This window comes from Labrus mixtus, chromosome 5 (assembly GCF_963584025.1).
Source record: "Labrus mixtus chromosome 5, fLabMix1.1, whole genome shotgun sequence".
NCBI lineage: Eukaryota > Metazoa > Chordata > Actinopteri > Labriformes > Labridae > Labrus > Labrus mixtus.
In genome coordinates, this window is record NC_083616.1 from 16,375,517 (window position 1) to 16,396,751 (window position 21,235).

A 21,235-nucleotide genomic window follows, 5' to 3' on the forward strand; every position below is an offset into this window, starting at 1 on the left:
AACATTATTTATCAAAGTTATATATCCTATCCAGGAATGACAATGCTGTCTTCCACCAGTCATTCTTCTTCCTCTCTGTTTCCTTGGAGTGTCTATCAATCTCACTCCGAACATCCTGCTTCAGAAGATTGTCCTGCTAATCACCTGTTTTTCCTAACTACCTTTGCTACTAGGTCCTCTGTTGGGACACTCCTCCGACATGTCCTGCCTTCCTAGGGATTGGAGGCACCCTGTTTCTCTGGCACCAGCAAACAAGAGTTTGAGTCCACCTAATCCTCCTGCTCTTAAGACAAGAACCCAAGCAACCGAAACCCTTCTCCATATGCTCCCGTTTTTAGAAGGAGTGTTGCAGTGGTCTTTCTTCTGCTGTCAGACTCTCATCCAAAATTTCAACATGGATACAGAGTGTTACAAACTGAGCAGATAAACCTGAAAATGGAGGGGGCCATGCATGCGTCTCCTCCCAGAACCAAGCCTCCTCATCTCAGGAATTAGTGGATTTTGAGTATGAACACACAGCTCACAAACTCATCCACCAGACTGTTCCTTTTCAATAATCCTTTAGTCATCTAGTCCTGGCTTTCGTCTGTCCAGGCCTCTGTAGACCCCAGACCCGAAGTTTAAGGGAACTTTCCCGATCTTCAGGGATCTTCCACCATCTGCCTCAAACCATGTGAGTCCTTAACAGGTTTTAAGAGCCCCTAATACTGTAAGTCCCCCCTTCTGATGGAATACAGTATGATGTTTTTTATTCCACAACTAAACTCATCAATAAACACATTTAGATTAGCATTTTAAAAAAGCTCATTCTGATTGTAGCCCATTTTCATTTAATGAAAAAAGTCACTTACAGTAATGTTGAAAGCCATGATTAACTTTTAACAAACCTCACATTTTAAACGCACTAAAACAAATGCAAAACTATTTACGTTTTCTTTGTTTAATGATTTGCTTTTATTTTTTGAATTACATAATTTAATTTCGAGGACTCTGCTGCAATTAACCAATTCCCAATATTGCTTGGTTGAATTACTCACATTATAAATCTTTGGAGAGAAAGAGGGTAAGAGAGGGAGAGAGAGGGAGATAGAAAGAGATAGAGTTAGAGTGGAGAGAGAGAGAGAGAGCAAGAGAGAGATATAGTCTGTTGAGCTCAGAGAGGTTTATCTTCAGGTGGAGAGAGAAGAGGGGGAGGAAGAGGGAAAGAGCAGGAGACAGGAGGAGATTATAAAAGATAAAGAGGAGTACAGAAAAGAGAAAGAGAAGGAGGACAAATGAAGAAGAAAAGACTCAGGAGTAGGACAAAAAGGGAAGAGAAGAAGAATATATTTTGATTTTATTGAGGCATAATGAAGATTTTCAGCATTTTGGCAACTGTTTGATAAGATTATCAAGAAGACAAACTACAGACAAACATGTGGAGAGATAAACAGGTGAGTAACACTTTGAAAGACGCAGAGACATACTGAGAGAAAGACAGACTGAGTGTTTTCTGTATTTTTGTATGTGTTTATAGAGACTGAGAGGTGTGGAGATAGACAGATGTTAAAATAGGAGTACAGATAGACAGGTGTAGACACACTGGTGGATGTAATTAAGTCTTCTCTTTGAGCTGAACTTTGATTTTAAGATGCAGTTAAACTAAAACAAACAGTATTTCCTCATATTTTCTGTTTTCATAGAGCCAGACATATATGGTGACAAACAGGTGTGCAGAGAGACAGGTGCCAATAAATTCAAAATGCTAGTCTCCACGATCTAAACTTTGATTTAAAGATGCAGTTCACATAAAACAAAGTGTGAAGGCAGACAAATGGATTTGGTAAAGTATTCTATGTGATCTGAAGTTTGATTTTAAGATTTGATTCCCCTAAAACAAATGTTGTTTCCTGTTGTTTAATTGCTTTACAGAGACAGACAGCTGTAGAGATAGGCAAATGAACAGAAAGGTGGACGGTAACGCAGGTCTAAATGCAGACAGGTATGGAAAGAGACAGGTGTAGAGACAGACGGGTGTTGAGATAGACTTATTAGACAGTTGGGTGTACAGAAATACAGACAGGTGTGGTAAAGAACAGTTAAATAGACAGACAGCTGGTGAGAGAGTTGAGCTGATATACAGTCCGTTGAATAAAAGTACAGGAGTTGAGACAGATAGGTGTAGAGACATAGGGGTAAAGCCAGACATGTAGACAATGTATCTGTGCAGACAGATAAGGACACATATAGAGACAGACAGGTGTACAGACAAACAGTTGACAAGTTTACACCTGTCTATCCATTGTATAGAAAGACAGGTGTAATGTCCTGTATTATCTGTTTTCAGTGTTCACAGTTCAGTGTACAATATTCAGTGTACCCTGCTGTACGCATAGTAATTGATGTTGCTTGACTTGGATACATAATGTTTAGAGGGGTACATTATACTGAGAGCACATTGTGTGTGTAAACATTAGAAACAGCTCTCAGTTCAATGTATTACAGAGCAGCCTAAACAAATGTACAATTCACTGGATTTAAAAATAAACCCTATAGGTGTGATGGCACATTAAGACTGTACAGGTCCTCCTAATACAGTGAGCACTGAGATCGTGTTTCAGGAAATCTGCCACACAAACTTTGTTTTAATAAAAAAGGAAAACAGGCAAAGTCTCTGAGTCTCAGTTTAATCATCTGTGATGATGTTCGTACACAAACCCACAGACAGAAATATAAGCAAACATATAGGCAAGCAGGCTGACAGACAGACAGGCAGGCAGGCAGGCAGGCAGGCAGGCAGGCTGACAGACAGACAGACAGACAGACATATAGGCAAGCAGGCTGACAGACAGACAGGCAGGCAGGCAGACAGACAGGCAGACAGGCAGACAGGCAGACAGACAGACAGACAGACAGACAGACAGGCAGACAGACAGACAGACAGACAGACAGACAGACAGACATATAGGCAAGCAGGCTGACAGACAGACAGGCAGGCAGGCAGGCAGGCTGACAGACAGACAGACAGACAGGCAGGCAGGCAGGCAGGTAGGCAGGCAGACAGACAGACAGGCAGACAGACATGTAGGAGGCAACAGTAACTGAGGTTGTTTTCATATCCAACATTATTTCTCTGGAGGCTGCAGAAAGCTGTTCGCACACAACTTTACACACATAGTTTATATATTACAGATATCTATCTGACCTTCCCCTCTGAGTCTGTTCTCAAGCATTGGATCATAATAAAAAGTGGTTAATGATGAGCAGTGATTCACAACAAGTAGCCTCCAGAACTATCTGGACAAGGAGGTCATACTGTCCTCAGGTCTAAACTTACAAAGTCAAAAGAGGCTTTGACTGTCCTCAGGTCTGGTCAGTTCTAGCCAGAAACCGATCAATCTCGCCAAAGTGGGACAAAGTCCAAATGTCCTCGGGTCTATCTGGATACGGTCACAAGAGGTCTACCTGTTATTAGGTCTAGCTCACCTTACACACATCCAACATTCCTCAGGTTTAACTAACTAAGGTCTATCTGGACAACATTAAATGACTTCCAATTGTCCTTTGACTGAACTACCTTTAGGCCTAACTGTCCTCAGGTCTTACTGCCTTTATGAGGTAAAACTGTCTTCAGGTCTACCTGTCCTTAGGTCTAACTCTCATTATCTGGACCAAGTCAGCAAGGTCTAAATGTCCTCAGGGCTATCTGGACTAGGTCTCACAAGATCTCACTGTCCTCAGGTTTACCTCTATTTTTACTGCCATCAGGTCTTTTGGACTAAGTGTGAGCAGGTCTCTGCTCTATGCTGCTTGTCTGTTATTCCTGTTGTTGGTGTTTTTCAGGCTGGAAGTTGGCGAAGCATCTTCAGGGCTGACTGAAAGCTTCACCTGTTTATCATGACAACCACCTGTCTGAAGAATGTTGAGCAGAAGTGACCCTATGGATTAAAAATGTGGGAGGTGACTTTGAAATGTGACCTCCCAAGGAACTTCCAGTCTGTCTGACTGCCGGACCACCATGTTTCCCCCCCTCCCCTGCCTCCTTTGCCTCGCGCTCCTCCTGCCGTCATTGGGCTGGTGTCAGACCGGCGGTCAATTCAATGTTTGCCGATCTCTACGTGTCTCGGAGGCTGGACCAGGATGGGAGTTATACGCCTGTCAGCCTCCACCTGCCAACATGAAGGAGGTGATGCAGATCAAAGTTGACCCCCCCGGCATCACTTGCGGAAACCCACCAGAGAGATTCTGTACACTGGTAGGAACACACACTAAACACACACATAGTGAAACATTTCTCTCAGTGTCTTTCAAAGCTAACCTATATCTGAAAATATGAAAATGATCTCTGACCAGTTGTGTCAAATTTTAAATGTCAGCAGTGATTTTCTCACGCACTGTTTTTTTTCTTTTTAATCATGTGTATAAAAAGATCAAACGTCAACCCTTAAAGACAAACCTCCTTTTTTAAAAAGATTTTTCATACTATAGCTATTAGTTTTACTTTTTACTGATATCATTTTAAAACAGAGGCTGATTAAAGCACCAGAGTCATATACTTGTCGTGCTATAGGATATGAGAGTAAAACCACTTACACATTTTATTTTCATATTAAGATTTTGTTTTTGCAGAAATATCTGCAACTGAAGAATCAGGCTCAAACAGTCATACTCATCACTAGAACACCTCTGAGCACAGTTGGTTAAACAATAAGAGTTACCTGCCCTATCCCACGTTTATTCATATGCTGCAAACAAACAACTCTTTAATGTGAACGGGATGGTAACTGGTTGCTTAAGTGCTGTGTAGCGGCATGGCATGGTCACTTTTCTTTAGCAGTTGGTAAGTGAGGCCAGTAGCATCAAAATATCACTGATGTGCTAGTATGAGAGAGCTTCATACTATAGTACCCTGGGCCAGTGAGTCAGTGCATACTCATAAGTTTTTCAGCAGGTTCTAAAAGATAGGAGGGAACCTTTAAAGCAAAATTATGGCCAAAATCATCCCATAATGCTACTCTCTCTCTCTAAGCTGGTATCAGAAGGGACAGCTGATGATGTTCCAACATAATGTGAAGGAAATCAATTACCTTATATTAAAGATACAGTAATCACCTGTCAATCAATAGTGACCCTTCAGTGTTAGCAAGTGACCTCCTGTGGGGTCCTTACCCACAGATTTAACACACATAGAGTCCTGCTGTCTTTCTAATTGTCCCTTTGAGACACTGAAGTCATGTCTTAATTATTGATTATGAAGCAAAAATTAAATGTTAATTATTAATTGGAATCCCCACAAGACTAAAATGACACAAAACATAATAATGAGTCAGAAACCTTAAAAAAGTAATGAAAGATAGTTATATAAGGGCAGGATGGATATATTAAGTGTGCAAGAACACAGTGTTGTACACAGATGTGGTATGAAAGATGGTATTTTTTATTATAATAGTTTAATCTAATTTCCACAGTTTGATGGCAATGGAGTCTCAATGTGATATGGTGCATTAGAGTTAAATAATAATATACAATTATTTAAATCTGTTAATTAACGTTTCTCCATAATGATGAATAAAAATGTAAATGAAATGTTTTCTACTAGAGACGGCTCGGGAGTATTGATCCTTGATGTTATTTTGATAATTACAATTCACTTGCTGTATTGGCTCCGATCTCTGAGCTGCTATGAGGAATCCAGAAGTCAATTTGAAGCCCTTCTGCTGTGAAGATGATTCTTTAACAAACATGCAGATCTCAGCAGAGAAAGACTGGTTTATCTCATTTGTAAGAGGAGTCACTTAGGAATAGTTAGTGCTGATTTAAGTCCTCTGAATCTCTAGTGTGACAGTTGGCAGCAAGAGCTAAAGTCTTTAACACACACCAATCAGATTAACATCAGCGTTAATCTATCTCACACAAACACACACACACACACACACACACACACACACACACACACACACACACACACACACACACGTATTGTTACAGTACGTGATTATTGTGGACCTTTTATTTTCATTCTTGGCAAAACAAGATTTTCTTTCAGGCGATTTACTTGGTCATGTCTAATTTTACAACAAGTTTCAGAATTTAGATATCAACAAGCATTCACCAACTCCCAAAGCATCCTGCGGTGAAAATCATGGTAATACAGCTATATCTGACTCTAAATGAACACATAGGTTCTGTTTGTGTTTTAAATTCTGCAGGAGAACCCGTACCTGTGCAGCGATGAGTGCGATGCATCAAGCCCCGACTTGTCTCACCCTCCTCAGCTGATGGGAGACAGGGAGCGAGGGGGGCTCATCACCTACTGGCAGACAGTCACATGGTCCAGGTTTCCTGAGCCCCTATTGGCCAACATTACATTGTCCTGGAACAAGAGTCTGGAAGTTGTCGATGACATTGCCATCACTTTCGAGTATGGCCGACCAACCAGCATGGTGCTGGAGAAATCCCTTGACAAAGGTGAGGTTGAAGAGGGTTCATCAGTCATACATCTGCTGGTAGTAACATGTGATCTGAAATCTAATTTCCTGGTAATAGAGGAGAAATATCTTAGTAATCAGTGGTTGTCTTTCAGGTGTAACGTGGCAGCCATATCAGTATTATGCTGATGACTGTCTGGAGGCATTTGGTATGCCTCCTAAACGAGTCTCTGAATTAGCTCCAAGTAACCTAACCAGGGTTATCTGTACTGAGCAGTACTCTCGCTGGGTTGGAGCCAAGGTGGGTAGCTTGACTTAATTCTGGTCATACTGGAAAATAGATAACACTAATTATACAAAAAAGTCTGTATAGAAACCTCAACACAGGTGTAAATCCAACTTTACCTGAGTTTATAAATATTGTTATCTAATGATGGATTTTTTTTTAGATGTGATAAAAAAAAGTAGTCACTGTAAATGTTTGTCCAATAGGAGGAGAAGATGGTGGTATTCGAGGTACGTGCTCGGTTCGGGGTGTTTGCAGGTCCAAAGCTGATCAACATGGATGCCCTTTACACCCGTATGGAGACCATGAAGGGTCTGAGAGACTTCTTCACCTTTACTAACCTCAGACTGAGACTCCTCCGCCCAGCACTTGGAGGGACCTATGTCCAGCGAGACAATCTTCTGAAATACTTCTATGCTATTTCCAACATTGACGTACCTGCCAGGTAATATCAATGTATGTTCAGAGATACTATCTTGTCTCACACAAGGTCACCTGAGAAGCTCTTTTTTGTGTGGGGGCAGACACCTGACAATATGTTCTCACTCTTTCCTCAATAAATTCAGCCTCTAGGACAGTGGTGAAACAGTTCTCTAGCTCATTGTTTTGCTTTGCATTGAAGACAGGAAATGTATTATGAAAAGTCATAAAACCTGATAGAGGTTTAAGTCATGTAGCATACATTTGTTGTGAAACACTTTGTATGTGTTGTACATGACCACCTAGGAACAATCGTTATGTTACTTACATTAGTACTTTTTTAATCCCATACCAGGACATTTTTCTATAAATCTATCCAAGTAGTTTTGGTACCTTAACCCAACCAAATCCGCAATGGTTTCATGTCGTTATCATTGTACAAAAAGAGTAATAACATCTGAAATGCTTCTGAGCTAGCTGGATTTTAAAGACAGTTTAAAGATGGACAGTAACTTGGCACCTTTTTTTTCAAAGTCAAACATGCATTTTTACCATTGTCAACTTGACCGATGAACCCTCAACATTACATCTGAATGAGCAGTGTTTTTCTGCAGGTGTAAGTGTAACCTGCATGCGTCCCAGTGTGTGTTACGTGATGCGACGTTGCAGTGTGAATGTGATCACAACACAAGTGGACAGGACTGTCAGCGCTGTGGCCCGGGATTCAATCCCCGGAGCTGGAAACCAGCGTCATACCTACCCCTGCCCACAGGAACTGCCAACACATGTATGTACCAAAATACAGTGCCAACACCTGCATGAACTTAAACACAATGCCAACACTGAATACTAACAGCATCTTTACTTCACCAATACTTCCAGCACTGGCAGCGCAACACCAGCACTGCACATAAAAACACTTCAAACACCAAACAAACCTGAAACTATTACAAACATCTGTAGGAGAATTGATCACACTGCCGCTATCTGTATGAATCTGAACACACTGCCAATCCTGGTTTATATGTTAACAGACTGCTTGCTTATGTAAATCACTGAACTTACTCACAACACCTATACATACGTAAACACTGAAAACACCTATGCCTGAACACAATGCACTACTGCATGTATCAAGACACAATGCAAACACTAATACATTCCTACCATTCTCACAACACTTTACGTACCTGAACATGCTGTCAACAGTCGAACACCGAATCACACTGCCAACATTAACATACCTTAACATACAGGCAACAACTGTATGCGCCTGAACTTACTCCCAACACCTGAATGTACCTTTAAACACTGTCAGCATCTGTACTTCCCTGACACCTGTAGAAACCTAAATACACTGGCAGCAAGTGCAAGTACAGGAACGCACTAAAATACCTTATACTTTCCTGAACACAATCCCAGCAGCTGTATCTACCTTAACACACTGCCAGCCCCATAGTGTAGGCTACTACTACCTGTGTGTCCTGATGAACACAGTATTAACACCTGTCAGTAAGTTAACACACTTCCAGCACCTGTATAAACCTGTCCTTAACACACTACTAACAACCTTACATACCTGTACATACTGCCAAGATTTGCAAATATCTGATGTAACTAGACACACTGCCAACACCTGTATGTACATGAGCAAACTTCCACCACTTGAACATATGTGAACACACTGATAGACAGCTTCTCTCTATCCACACGTGCACACAGTTTTTGAGTCAGATGACACACTCACACATCAAATCATGATTTTTTTTCTTCTTCAGGTGAAGCAGCAGAATCAGCAGCCAGTAAGTAGTCTTTACATGTTCACTTGTCTGAACTTGTTTAATTGTTCATCTTTTCACCTTTTCACATGTCTGTCAGCTCTCCTGTTCACCTGTCTGTCTGTTCACCATCTTCACTTGTCCATGTGTTTACTTGTTAACCTGTCTTTCTGATCATGTGTCCCTTTCATTTCTTTACCACCTTTGTCTCCATGTCCAGATAGATATATGTGGTCTATGTTGCATCATGGGGTACAACTTTGCAATCAGTTTTATGACAAAACAATATGACAATATTCAGTCAGTTTGTAAAAACAGAAATAATAAAGAAAGAAAACAAAGTTAAAGTGAAGAAAATCTTTAAACATTTTATATTTGTATTTGAGATGAGGTTCAAAAACATACATACGTCACACATGTCAAATTAAGACAATCTAATTAATTCTGATTTGTCACATGGTCAAGTTAAATTAAAGTGCATTCTGGGAGGAGAGTCTGAAAGCTAATCTGTTGTTAACGCTGACAGATGGTGTGCATGTTTAATCTGTATTAGTGTTCTTTAACCTGTCAATCACACACACACACACACACACACACACACACACACACACACACACACACACACACACACACACACACACACACACACACACACGCACACAATCGCATGCACACAATCCCATGCACACAGGTGTACACACACTTAGTCCCTGTTTGTCAACCATGGCAGGTTTGTGAGTGGTCCATCACTTCAAAATATGAAGATGTAGGTATCTCTAAGTCAGATTTACACATTTTGGAATTCAAGATTATTTTTGAATACTTTCATTTGCATAGCAGCACAGAATAGCAGAACTAATATGCCCAGACATTTTATTATAAACATGTAACTCATATGTTTCTGCTTGAGACTGCATCCATATTTTAAAATATATAATAACAAATTTATGTTTCAACACAAAGAGATCCCTCAGGATGCAATAGTGACCAAACAAATGATCAGAAAATAGAACAATTAGAGCAACCTCATAGTTGATAGTTACCCAAAAGATGTAACAGTAACTGAATCCACACAACTAATCTCTCATGTTAAAGTGTATTTTTATGTGTGATAAAAGTGAAAATGATGGTTATAGTAGAATGTGGATTTGGTGACTGTTGCAGAAGAATTAGAGTCCAGTAAAAGATCTCTGCAAAACAGAACTTTACACAACACAGGCTTTGGCCAGCTCCTGATTAGCTTATTGGGTGACAACGTTTTTAAGCGTAAAGTGATGGCAGCAGTAGATTCCTAAATAAATGGGATATATTGTATCTAGACGAATACAAACATTAATCAGGTGCTTATGTTTGATGTGACAGAATGGCGGTTGGAGCACCAACAGAGTAGGAGGATTATTTTTCTCCTTAAACAGCCCACTCTATAGCAGGAGGACCAGGATGTTTTGTGGGGTTCTGGGACCCTCAGGATAAAAAGTCTTAGGGTGTCATTGAGTGACGAAAGCCCCTTTCACACATAAACTCTTGACATTCTCCAGACAACTTCAGAACATCAGGTCCTGAAATCTTCGAGAATAACCTTTTTGATTGCCTTTAACAACTGTCCCACACAGCGGGACCATGAGTGAGTGACTGACAGGCTGTCATAACTGGTTATTTCTTTCTTGGACTATTTGGCTTGTAAAAAGCCCCCTAGAGTAGGGGTAAATGGAATCGTCCATTTGCACATATAGCCCTCCCGATGTTGGAATTTTACAGTGAAGTGCATGTATGACAGGGGCTTATGTCTGTATATAGCAAAAACTGACTGTGGTTTATAAAGCCTTTTAGACAATATTTTGCTTGAGGAAAACAAATGCTTTTATAGTCCACGTTTTCAATTGTCCCAAAAATCTAATTTATGTTTTACTCTACTGCCAGCATACAATTTAGCTATGATAGTTTCTATGACCTCAGTTTTAGGTACATTTAAGAGTTCCCAGAGTTCAATGTTTTGCAGAGTTTGGTCAGGCTTTTGAGAACAGAGAGCTGAGATTCACTAAAGAGACATAACTCTTCTTCTCTGACAGCGGCTGGTGACTCTAACTCAGCAGCATCTGATAGACCCTCTGCCTCATCAGATGGAGTGACTTACACTACTACTGCTACTACTTCTTCTACAGACAGTACTGCTACTACTACTACATATAGTGCTACAGCTACAACAATGACTGACACTACTGTAACTGGTGGTACTGCTGACACTATCCCTACTGACAGTTCTTCCACCACTGTTGCTACCATAACTGATAATTCTACCCCTGCTGCCAGTACTTCTAGCACTGTTACTATGACCGATGATAGTACCCCTACGGGCAGTACTACAACGTCTTCTATAACCGATGATACCACTCTTATTGACAGTATGACTACTACTGCTGCAAAAACAGATAATACATACCCTACGGACACTACCTCTACTTCAACAACTTCCACTATTATGACTGATGATACCACTCCTACTGACAGTATGACTACTACTGACACTACCTCTACTTCAACAACTTCCACTACTATGACTGATGATACCACTCCTACTGACAGTATGACTACTACTGACACTACCTCTACTTCAACAACTTCCACTATTATGACTGATGATACCACTCCTACTGACAGTATGACTACTACTGACACTACCTCTACTTCAACAACTTCCACTTCTATGACTGACGATACCACTCCTACTGACAGTATGACTACTACTGACACTACCTCTACTTCAACAACTTCCACTATTATGACTGATGATACCACTCCTACTGACAGTATGACTACTACTGACACTACCTCTACTTCAACAACTTCCACTATTATGACTGATGATACCACTCCTACTGACAGTATGACTACTACTGACACTACCTCTACTTCAACAACTTCCACTATTATGACTGATGATACCACTCCTACTGACAGTATGACTACTACTGACACTACCTCTACTTCAACAACTTCCACTACTATGACTGATGATACCACTCCTACTGACAGTATGACTACTACTGACACTACCTCTACTTCAACAACTTCCACTACTATGACTGATGATACCACTCCTACTGACAGTATGACTACTACTGACACTACCTCTACTTCAACAACTTCCACTACTATGACTGATGATACCACTCCTACTGACAGTATTACTTCAACTACTATAACTGATTATACTTCCCTTACTACTGAAACTACTTCTACTACAACTTTGACTACTACTATGACAGATGATACCACAACTTCAACTATAATGGATTATACCACCTCTTTTAAAAGTCCTTCTACTTTTACTGATACAACAACTGATTATACTTCCTCTACTGACATTACTTCTCCTACAACTACTACTACTTATTTCACTTCTACTACTACTCTGAAAGATGGTACTACTCCTACTGATAGTGCGACAACTACCAATGCTGCCACTATTGGCACTAACATTTTCACTACTGACCTTACCTTTACAACAGACATCACTAGTACTGCAGAAACAAGTACAAGGGATATTGTTTCTGTATTTGACACTTACAGTGTTCCAACTATCAGTACTACCCAGACTGATACTAGCTCTACAATATACTTGATAAGCACTGGTGACTTTCCTAGGGGTGGTTCAGATCTGACTACTGCAATAACTGACACTGGTTCTAAATATTTTACTACTGTCGGTAATACTGTTAGTACTGATACTTTTCCAGACTTTAGCAGTACAAAAGGACCTACAGCCGACACAACTTTACCAAGCAGTCCAGATCTGGTGACTGGAGACTTGTTGTACAATACAGCTACCACAGTACCAGACACAACCACTCCCAGTAAAACTATTAGCAACTCCAGTCCTTCCAGTTACACCAGTACCAACAGCCCCACAATCCCAGGCAGTAGTACTGACTCTGAGGTGTCTATTTCTGGTCCAGTGACTGCGCCATATGATTCCAACTCTTCACAAGACAGCACAGACTCCACCTTCTCTGGGACTGATACTTCAAACCTGATCACCAGTTCTACACAATCTGCTGGAGTTACTACACCATCACCTGGAGCACCAACAACACCATCCATAACCCCAGACAGTGACAGGGCTTCATCCAGGGATACTCAATCCACTGGTTCAGCCACAACCAGACAGGCTGCAGATCCTTCATCTACAGTAGGAGCTGACAGAACTTCTTCAGATGTTCCTTCAGACTTTTCAATAAATGCTCTTCCTTCTGGAGCCACTTCGGATAAACCTCCTTCCGATATACCTCCTCCACCTGTACCTTCCACTGAAGTACCCACCTCTGTTGTAACTCCTCCAGATGTACTTTCCCCTGCTGAAACCACTTCTGACATATCCCCTGACTTACCAGTTCCAGCTTCTGATGTACCTTCCCCAGATGTACCTTTTCCTGATATACTCCAAGTACCATCTCCTAATACACCACCTCCTGATGCGCCTCCTCTCGATTTACCTTCTCCTGATGTACTTGCTCCAGATATAACTCCTCCAGATGTACCGCCTTCAGATACACTTCCTCCTAATCTACTCCCTCCTGATGTATCTCTACCTGATGTACCCCTGGAGTCATCAGCTCCAAATGTACCTCCCCCTGATGAAGCTCCTCTTGATCTATCTCTTCCAGATGTACCCCTTCCAGATTTACCTCCCCCAAGTGCATCTCCTCCGGATGTACCACCTCCTGATATAACTCAGGAAGTCCCACCTCCTGATGTTCGTCCTCCAGATGAAGTTCTCCCTGATGTACCCCCTCCAGATGAACCTCCCTCCAATGTATCTCCTCCTGATATACCTACTCCAAATGTACCTTCTCTAGATGTCCCTCCCCCTGATGCACCTCCTCTGGATGTACCTACAGCTGATCTACCTCCTCCAGATGTACCTCCTCCAGATGTATATTCTCCTGATGTACCTTCTCCGGATGTACCTCCTCCAGATGTACCTCTCCCAGATGTTTCTCCAGAAGTGTCCTCCTCTAGGACTCCAGACATTCTGGTAGATGTTCTCTCTCCTGATGAAATCACTCCTGAAGCACCTCCTCCTGATGCTCCTGTGGACTCCTTGTTGCGTCCCTCAAAAGTAGGGGAAGGTGGTGCTGCACCAGACACAAGCTCCAATTATGTGGATCAGTATGACTCTGCCAGCGAATTTGCCCCTGTGGACTTCACCTTCCCTTTTCCTGGTGATCCAAATTCAATTAAATCTCCACCAGATTCTGGAATAATGCCTGTTGCTGAGCCCGGGACCACTCCAGAGGATTCCCGTGGATCTATTGATGCTCCTGGATCAAATTCAGTTGATTCTGGAGGAGATTATGTGTCAGCAGGACTAGATACAGGACAGATTGGAAATATTGGAATAGAATCAGGTGGACCTGATTCAACGGCAGTATATAATGAAAGTCCGGATTCAGGTTTTAGGCCAGCAGTAGATTTTTCAGCAGCTCTGATGGAAGGGAAGTCAACTGGAGAGGACTCAGCAGCCAGTGAACGAGCAGGGGAGTCAGTATCAGATGAAAAGAAAGACTCCAAAGAAGAGACAACAGGAGCACTCGATAGTACAAATCCTGACCCATTTTTTGGACCAAAATCCCCCAAAGCAGTAGATAATCCAGGAGTAGATCCTTCGGCAGCTTTGATGGAAAATAAGTCATCTGGAGAGAATACAGATGCCACTGGAACAGCAGATGAGTCTGATAAAAATAAAAACTCAAAGGAAGAGAACGGAGAGCAGAAGGAAGTCAAAGGTACAAAACGAAGAATTGTTTTGCTGTTTACAGTGTACAATTTGTCATTAATGTTGGCTGACCTGATTTTTTTGTAATCTTGGTTAAGGGTCACGAAACCTTATTAAATTCAGTTTGTCCAAAAATTTTAAACAAAAGGTTCAACTTACTTCGCCTCAAAGCTTTCAACAACATAATGTGGCCTTCTGTTACATTGGCATGACTGAAGGTTTAAAGGAGCAATATGTAAGATATCTACTCGATTAAATCATAAAATCCCCTTAATCATCATACATTAAGGAAACATGATATGTTCAAGTGCTGACTTCTCTGACAGCAATGCAGCAGCCAGTATTGTCTTCCTTCTAGATTTTCTATACCGCTCCGGAATGGTCTGTATTTGTTTTGACCAGAGAAGGTAGGCGGTTTTAAGGCACCCCCACACAGCCATTTTGGATGCTCCTCAGTTTGGACACAGGAAAGCGAACTGGTTCAGACATAACTGATTTTACTCAACCTACAAAGCTGTTCTTTTTCTGATAAGCTCCATGACCAGAAACGTGGTAGAACAAGACTAAATATTGAAGATGCTTTGGAAAACTGGATAAAAGTTGAAGGGTTTCAAGACTGATGCAGAAGTGGCTAAACACTGAAGCTTCTGTGTCAGTGAAATGGCAACGATTAGGGACTGCATTATCAATTTGTACTGCTCCTTTAATGAAAAGCAGCTTCCCTATTACATAACCTTAATAAAATGAACTGTGGTTCAGATTTTCCAAAAAATTCAAACATTTTCCTTGTCTATCAAACTTAACAGTCACTGAGGTCACTTGAGCAACCTGGTACCTTGGGATTAAAACATTTCTATCTTATATGATCTTAACTAATCTTATCTCTCTGTCAAAGAGGAAAGAAAAAAGGATGCTAAAGTAAAAAAAAGGAAGGAGAAAGAAGAGAAGGACTACGAGAAAAAGAAAGGTATACCATTCATAAACTTCTTACTGCCGCCAACTAGCTAATATTTGTAACAGCAGTAATAGTACTAGTAGTAGAAGCAGAAGTAGAATGTGACCCCCATGAAAACCAGAAGATACATGTCAAGGGGTGTTCACTGATGGTTCCCCATGTCTTGACTAGTTCAGTGCTGAGCTCTGATTTTGCAACATTTACCCGTCTGTTGCTGTGGTTTTTCTTTTTCTTGTCGTCTGAAGCGACCCAGAAGATTCTGATTCCAGGAGGACCAAAGTTCAGTCAGCTGTCCAAAATTGCCTACGTCACTTTTGAGGGTAAGACCTCTGATAACTGGACATACATTTACTGTCCTCACACTTGTTCATTGCAACAAGTGTTAATTTCCCCCTCCCCTATAAATATAGCCTCTCCCAGAAAAAAAAACTGTAATTGTATTTTGATTTTTTTTTTTTTTAATGGTGTTGCCTCTATTTTATCTTTCCACAAAGATCAAACAGCTTTGACGCTAGATGGTGCTTCCTTCAGGCTCTTTGGCAGTTAATGCTTATCCTGGTTACTCTCCAGTGTTTCGCTGTTAAGGTTAAGGTCTGCAAAAAGAAATATAAGACACAAGTGGGGGTTCCGTATATAGATCATTATTATGACACTATTGGCTCCAATCATGGATCTGTCTCCATCGTTCCTGTCACATTCATTAGTGTCCATATTTGTCTCACCAGTGTGTTTGATTCCATTCATTTTGTCATTTTGTGATGTGAATGCATCTATTCAGAGTTTGTAAAACTCAAAATAATGTTTAAAACATAATAATGTCAAGAGGTAAAATTGTAGGTAAGTACATTTTACATGTGATTTTTATTATGATAAATAATTATGATTAATTATGATAATTAAACAATACGAAATTCTGAGACTAGAAATTCTGTTACAGGAATTTTCGTCCCCAATGTACCCAATGACCATGATGTCTGTTTTCATAACGTCTGTCTCTCCTTTTGTCAGACTGTGAGTGTAACGGGCACTCCAACCGCTGCAGCTACATTGACTTCATCAACGTGATCACTTGCGTGAGCTGCAAACACAGCACACGAGGACAGAACTGTCAATACTGTCGTCTAGGTTATTATAGAAACACTTCTGTGGAACTGGACGATGAGGAAGTCTGTGTTGGTCAGTAACATTGACACACACGAATGCATGATGATGGTTAAGATGATGAAGATAATGATTATAATAACGCTGGCAATGTTTGTCTCCTCAGAGTGTGACTGTGATCCAGAGAGCAGTCTCTCTCCTCACTGCTCGGACTCAGGTCTTTGTCAGTGTAAACCTGGATCCTCGGGCCGGCGCTGTGACACTTGTTCACCTGGATACAACTGGAGAAAAGATGGAGCCAGCTGCATAGGTAAACATGACAGGGGGGCAGGGCTTTGGCTATGAGATCAAATCCTGTGTTTTCACTACACTGTTGGAGAGACGAAAAAGTAAGCACAATAAATGTCCTTCAAAGTATGTTTATCCGGGTAAATTCCCAAAGAAGTTCCCCTTTTAAGGGCTCCAATATCACCAAACTTTCGAAATACAGGCTGAAAAAACATTAAATAAATGTTAAATAATAAGATATGATACTACTTCTAAAAAAGAATACCAAAGAGCCAACATAAAAAAGCCTTGGTATATTTAAATAGACTGTACTTAGATAGCACTGTTTCTAATCTTCTGACCACTTAAAGCACTTATACAGTACTACACTAATGCGTCCTACTAATCCTATTCGTACACATTTAAACACCATTGGCTAACACACAAGGAGCAATCTGGACTTTAGTATCTTGGTAAAGGCCACTGTGACATTTTGACTGCCTGAGCTGGGATTGAACTGTGAACTTTTTGATTAAGAGATAGCAGACCTACCACTGAGGCACAGAAGGAAAGAAACCCAACCACACCAAACACAAAGAGGCATCAGATGCACCTGTTTCCTTGTATCCTGAAGCAATATTAAATAACTCAACCCAGAATAAATAAGGTTACTACAACAGGAGTACTGCCAAGGCTGAATGAAAGAGAAGAGATAAACTCTTTAAGTCCCTGTGACGTTTCGCAATGTCGGACTGTGTGTAGGCTATGTGGAGCTCCCGCTGTGCCGTACTTCAGCAACCCAGAAACGCAATGTGAATTGACATACTGGGACAAGATTATTACATCGTTGCAGAATCAAAATTAATGTAGCAAGACGTAATGACGGACAAGCTTACTTACAGCGCTTTTGCGGAAATGCAGTCTGAAAAGGGTGAGTCACTCAACAAATGTCAACTTATTATGCATCCTATGAAGGTAAACAGGGCTTGTGATCCATAAAAAGAATGAAAGAACACTAAAAACAGTGACATAAACCTTGAAAATGTGCTTAAGTCTGTGCTGGCCTTTCTTCTCAGTGGTTGAGTACAACTTATACAAGTAATTGAGTTTCCTTTAAAATTAAGAAATCTGATACACTTCTGATCTGAACCCTCTTGTAGAATTGATGGTAATTACTCAATAGACTAACTTACTTTCTTCATCAGAGAACATCTGTGATGACGAGCGTTTGATTTGTCAAAATGGAGGAACCTGTGACGACTTTCAGCAGTGCCTTTGTCCCGACAACTTCACAGGTAAACCCACGACTTGATGATATCACTGTTCAGGTGATGATGGGCCGGGAGTCTAATGATGTCACAGCTCAAGTTACGTTTGTCTATTTATTTCATGTGTACAGGTCCATTTTGTGAGAAGGGTGTGTGTTTGAAGAAAGGCGGTTGCCCCGACAACGCTGAAGGCTCCTCCTCCTCTCTGACTTCACACCTCTACCTGTTGACCCTGAGTCTGATGTACTCCGCCTTTTTCTAACCATGCCCACTTACATTACACCATGCCCTTTGATTGTGACATTAAGGGATGAATATTAAAGGGGACTTTAATACAGAGCCATTTGTTTTATATGAACTGAACCTGTTTCCGGTGTGCACAGGATGTGTTTTCATAATAGAAACACATATGAGGATGAATCACAGTCTGATGTGTTGTCCTGGCGCAACATTTTGGAAAGTTAGAAACACTATAATGTCGGCTTCTAAGGCAACAGTTATAGGTCAGAGTCTGTTTATGACACCATGATGTCGCAAAACACAACTGAAGAGAAGTAGCAGACACAGACGATAGAAGGGCAGACACAAAACAACAGTAAGTATACAGAATATAAAACGTATATGTAATCAGCATACAGTGTACCAAACAACATGTCTTAACAGATAGGAGCTCCAAGTAAAAATCCTTATTGACTTGAAAAAACTGAAATGACTTTAAAAGAAAGACATTCAATGCTAAAACATAGGTTTGGGATACACTATCATAAAGTCACAATTTTGACTGGAAACAAAATGCGCCACAAAATATTTAGAAAATATGCTTGACTCCAGTATTTTTTTTTCTTTCTTACATTACTGTACTGTACTATATTTTAGCAAACTTGGGTTGGTTGATTTATTGATGTCTTCATATCGCACATTTAAAAAAATAACAACAATAGCTGTAGTTAAAAATATATTTTTGAAACATAAAACAAATACACAACAAAAGAAAGAAAAGAAAAATTCCTTCATATGTCATCAAACCTACATGCCCGAAAACCTTTGAAAGTAAGAAAAGCCTTTAATGTCAATCTTTGATAATGAAATACCCCTCTACAAATGTGCTATAATAACCACAGAAAGGATACAATTCGTCACTTACAAATAAACTTATTTGCATTTTTCCTGTCATGCCCATGCTTGTTTTGTTTACATTTTTTTTTTTTCCAAACCTGCTTGCTTTTATACTTCAATATACATTGTTTACATTTGGTATGGGGCTGGCTAAACACATCCTTCACGTCACCAAGTTCACAATGAACTCTGGGTAAGTCTACAGAAATATGGGCGCATTGAAAGTGTCTATTAGGAGTTGTAAAGTCCACATCAAAGCACAGATGGTTTTTACAGTGAAACAGCACTAAGCGCTAGATCAGTGCGAACACACCTGCGAGTCTGGGAGTGCGGAGGTTAGGAATGGGCCATTTACTAAAAAGACATTCACCAGTGATTGTCTGTAAATGAATATAAGTCATAGCTCTTTGCTTCAGCTTCATTTTAAATATGAGATCAGTCTGTGACATTTCATTTTTTCCTTAAAAACACGCCCTGCTTACATGTGTCATAGCATTCCCAAGCTTCCTGCTCTTGGTAAATGTATGCAAGAGCACCACAATTATGGTGAGCTTTGATAAGAACAAGACACTCTTCTGACTGCTGACCTGACTGTCAATCATAATCTCGATTTGAACATAAGGAACTCACCTCAGTTTTGGTTTTTGAGTGGACGATTATCACACTGGTGACTTGTTACAGTTACCATATTGACAGTCTGCATTGTGCAGAAAATGTTTTAATGTTGGAATGTAAAGGTCAAATGTCACTCAGCCAAGATATGAAATACAAACATATGTAATAATATTAAAACTCAAACTTTCAATAATACTTTTGACACAACTACTAATAATACTACTGCAAGAAAAATAACCAGTTACTCACACATACCACACTTTCAACTTACTGAACATAAACAATATACTTTGTAATATAATTGTCTTTTTTTTTTAATTCATTAACTCAGCTTCTACATTTTAGTGGTAAAATGTATCATGTCAACTCTCAAGTTGTATCTTCATAACAAACTAAGTAAAAATATGAAACTCACACATTAAGCCCCACTACTGGTTCATATAAATACCCATACAAGTTACAGTTATCATGAACAGCAAAGCGGGACACAAGTGATATTATAATATGTTTCAGGGGTTGAATATTATTTGAAATCATTGACTCTTACTCTGTCAACTGTATATTATCATTACAATAACATACTTATCTGATGAAGATTGCTCAAATCCCCATTTATTATGTAATCATTCAGCTCATCTAAATAATGCCTTAGATTTGTATTTAGTTGTTTTTTAATTTTGTAATTAACATCAACCTAATATTTTGAAATTAAACATAGTTTTTCTTTCCCTAAAAATTATCAGAAAGTTGTTTGTCACTTTGTTGTACATTTTACTTTGTATTTCTCTTTTATGCACTACAATGTAATCCACAAGTATTTCTTGTTCCGTTCTTGAATTGTCTTTCTGTGATATTTTTGTCTTTCTTTTTTATTCATTTTACCAAGAATAAGAATAAAAACTTAATTACAAGTTTATGTCTCCTGTCTTTCATGAGTAAATCATTAAATTATTGACTGAACCTCATACATCTTTATGTTAGTTTTGATTCATATTTACTATATACATTTTGGATTTCTGTAATACTGCTATATAATAATATATTATTATTAATGTAATAATATTATTACTATTCTAATTATTATTTTTTACTATAATTATGATAAAGAGAATACTAATTTGTATCCCTCTGTGTTTAAGGTGTTAATACTATTTATTGAAGATATTTCCCCTGTAACGCCTGTTACATGTGAAATCGACAGGTTTTGTTGTTGGTATTTGTAAATAACTCATTTGATGATGTATAT

At 39.8% G+C, this 21,235-nt stretch overlaps 1 protein-coding gene across 2 annotated transcripts; it reads left to right on the forward strand.

Moving 5' to 3' along the window:
- The first annotated feature begins 1,028 nt into the window (after nt 1-1,028).
- Nucleotides 1,029-19,457, forward strand: ntng2a (netrin g2a). 2 transcript variants are annotated; one of them, XM_061038183.1, is made up of 14 exons: nt 1,029-1,433; nt 3,823-4,234; nt 6,189-6,447; nt 6,563-6,708; nt 6,900-7,138; nt 7,728-7,900; nt 8,892-8,915; nt 12,848-14,677; nt 15,563-15,634; nt 15,868-15,942; nt 16,631-16,798; nt 16,890-17,033; nt 18,196-18,285; nt 18,390-19,457. In XM_061038183.1, exons 2-14 carry the CDS (start codon nt 3,998-4,000, stop codon nt 18,518-18,520), a joined length of 3,588 nt encoding a protein of 1,195 aa, XP_060894166.1. In that variant the 5' UTR covers nt 1,029-1,433; nt 3,823-3,997; the 3' UTR covers nt 18,521-19,457. The 2 variants fall into 2 exon arrangements, with proteins under 2 accessions (XP_060894166.1, XP_060894165.1); XM_061038182.1 differs by lacking the exons at nt 1,029-1,433; nt 3,823-4,234; nt 6,189-6,447; ... (2 more) ...; nt 7,728-7,900; nt 8,892-8,915 and having other exon boundaries at nt 11,694-14,677.
- Nucleotides 19,458-21,235: the final 1,778 nt, after the last annotated feature.

What these genes read in the sequence shown, in the direction of transcription:
- ntng2a (XM_061038182.1), top strand. Translation starts at nt 11,701, where the DNA reads ATGACTACTACTGACACTACCTCTACTTCAACAACTTCCACTATTATG. An exon ending in CGATGAGGAAGTCTGTGTTG is followed by an intron (nt 16,799 to 16,889) that starts GTCAGTAACATT and finishes TTGTCTCCTCAG; the next exon opens with AGTGTGACTGTGATCCAGAG. An exon ending in TTGTCCCGACAACTTCACAG is followed by an intron (nt 18,286 to 18,389) that starts GTAAACCCACGA and finishes TCATGTGTACAG; the next exon opens with GTCCATTTTGTGAGAAGGGT.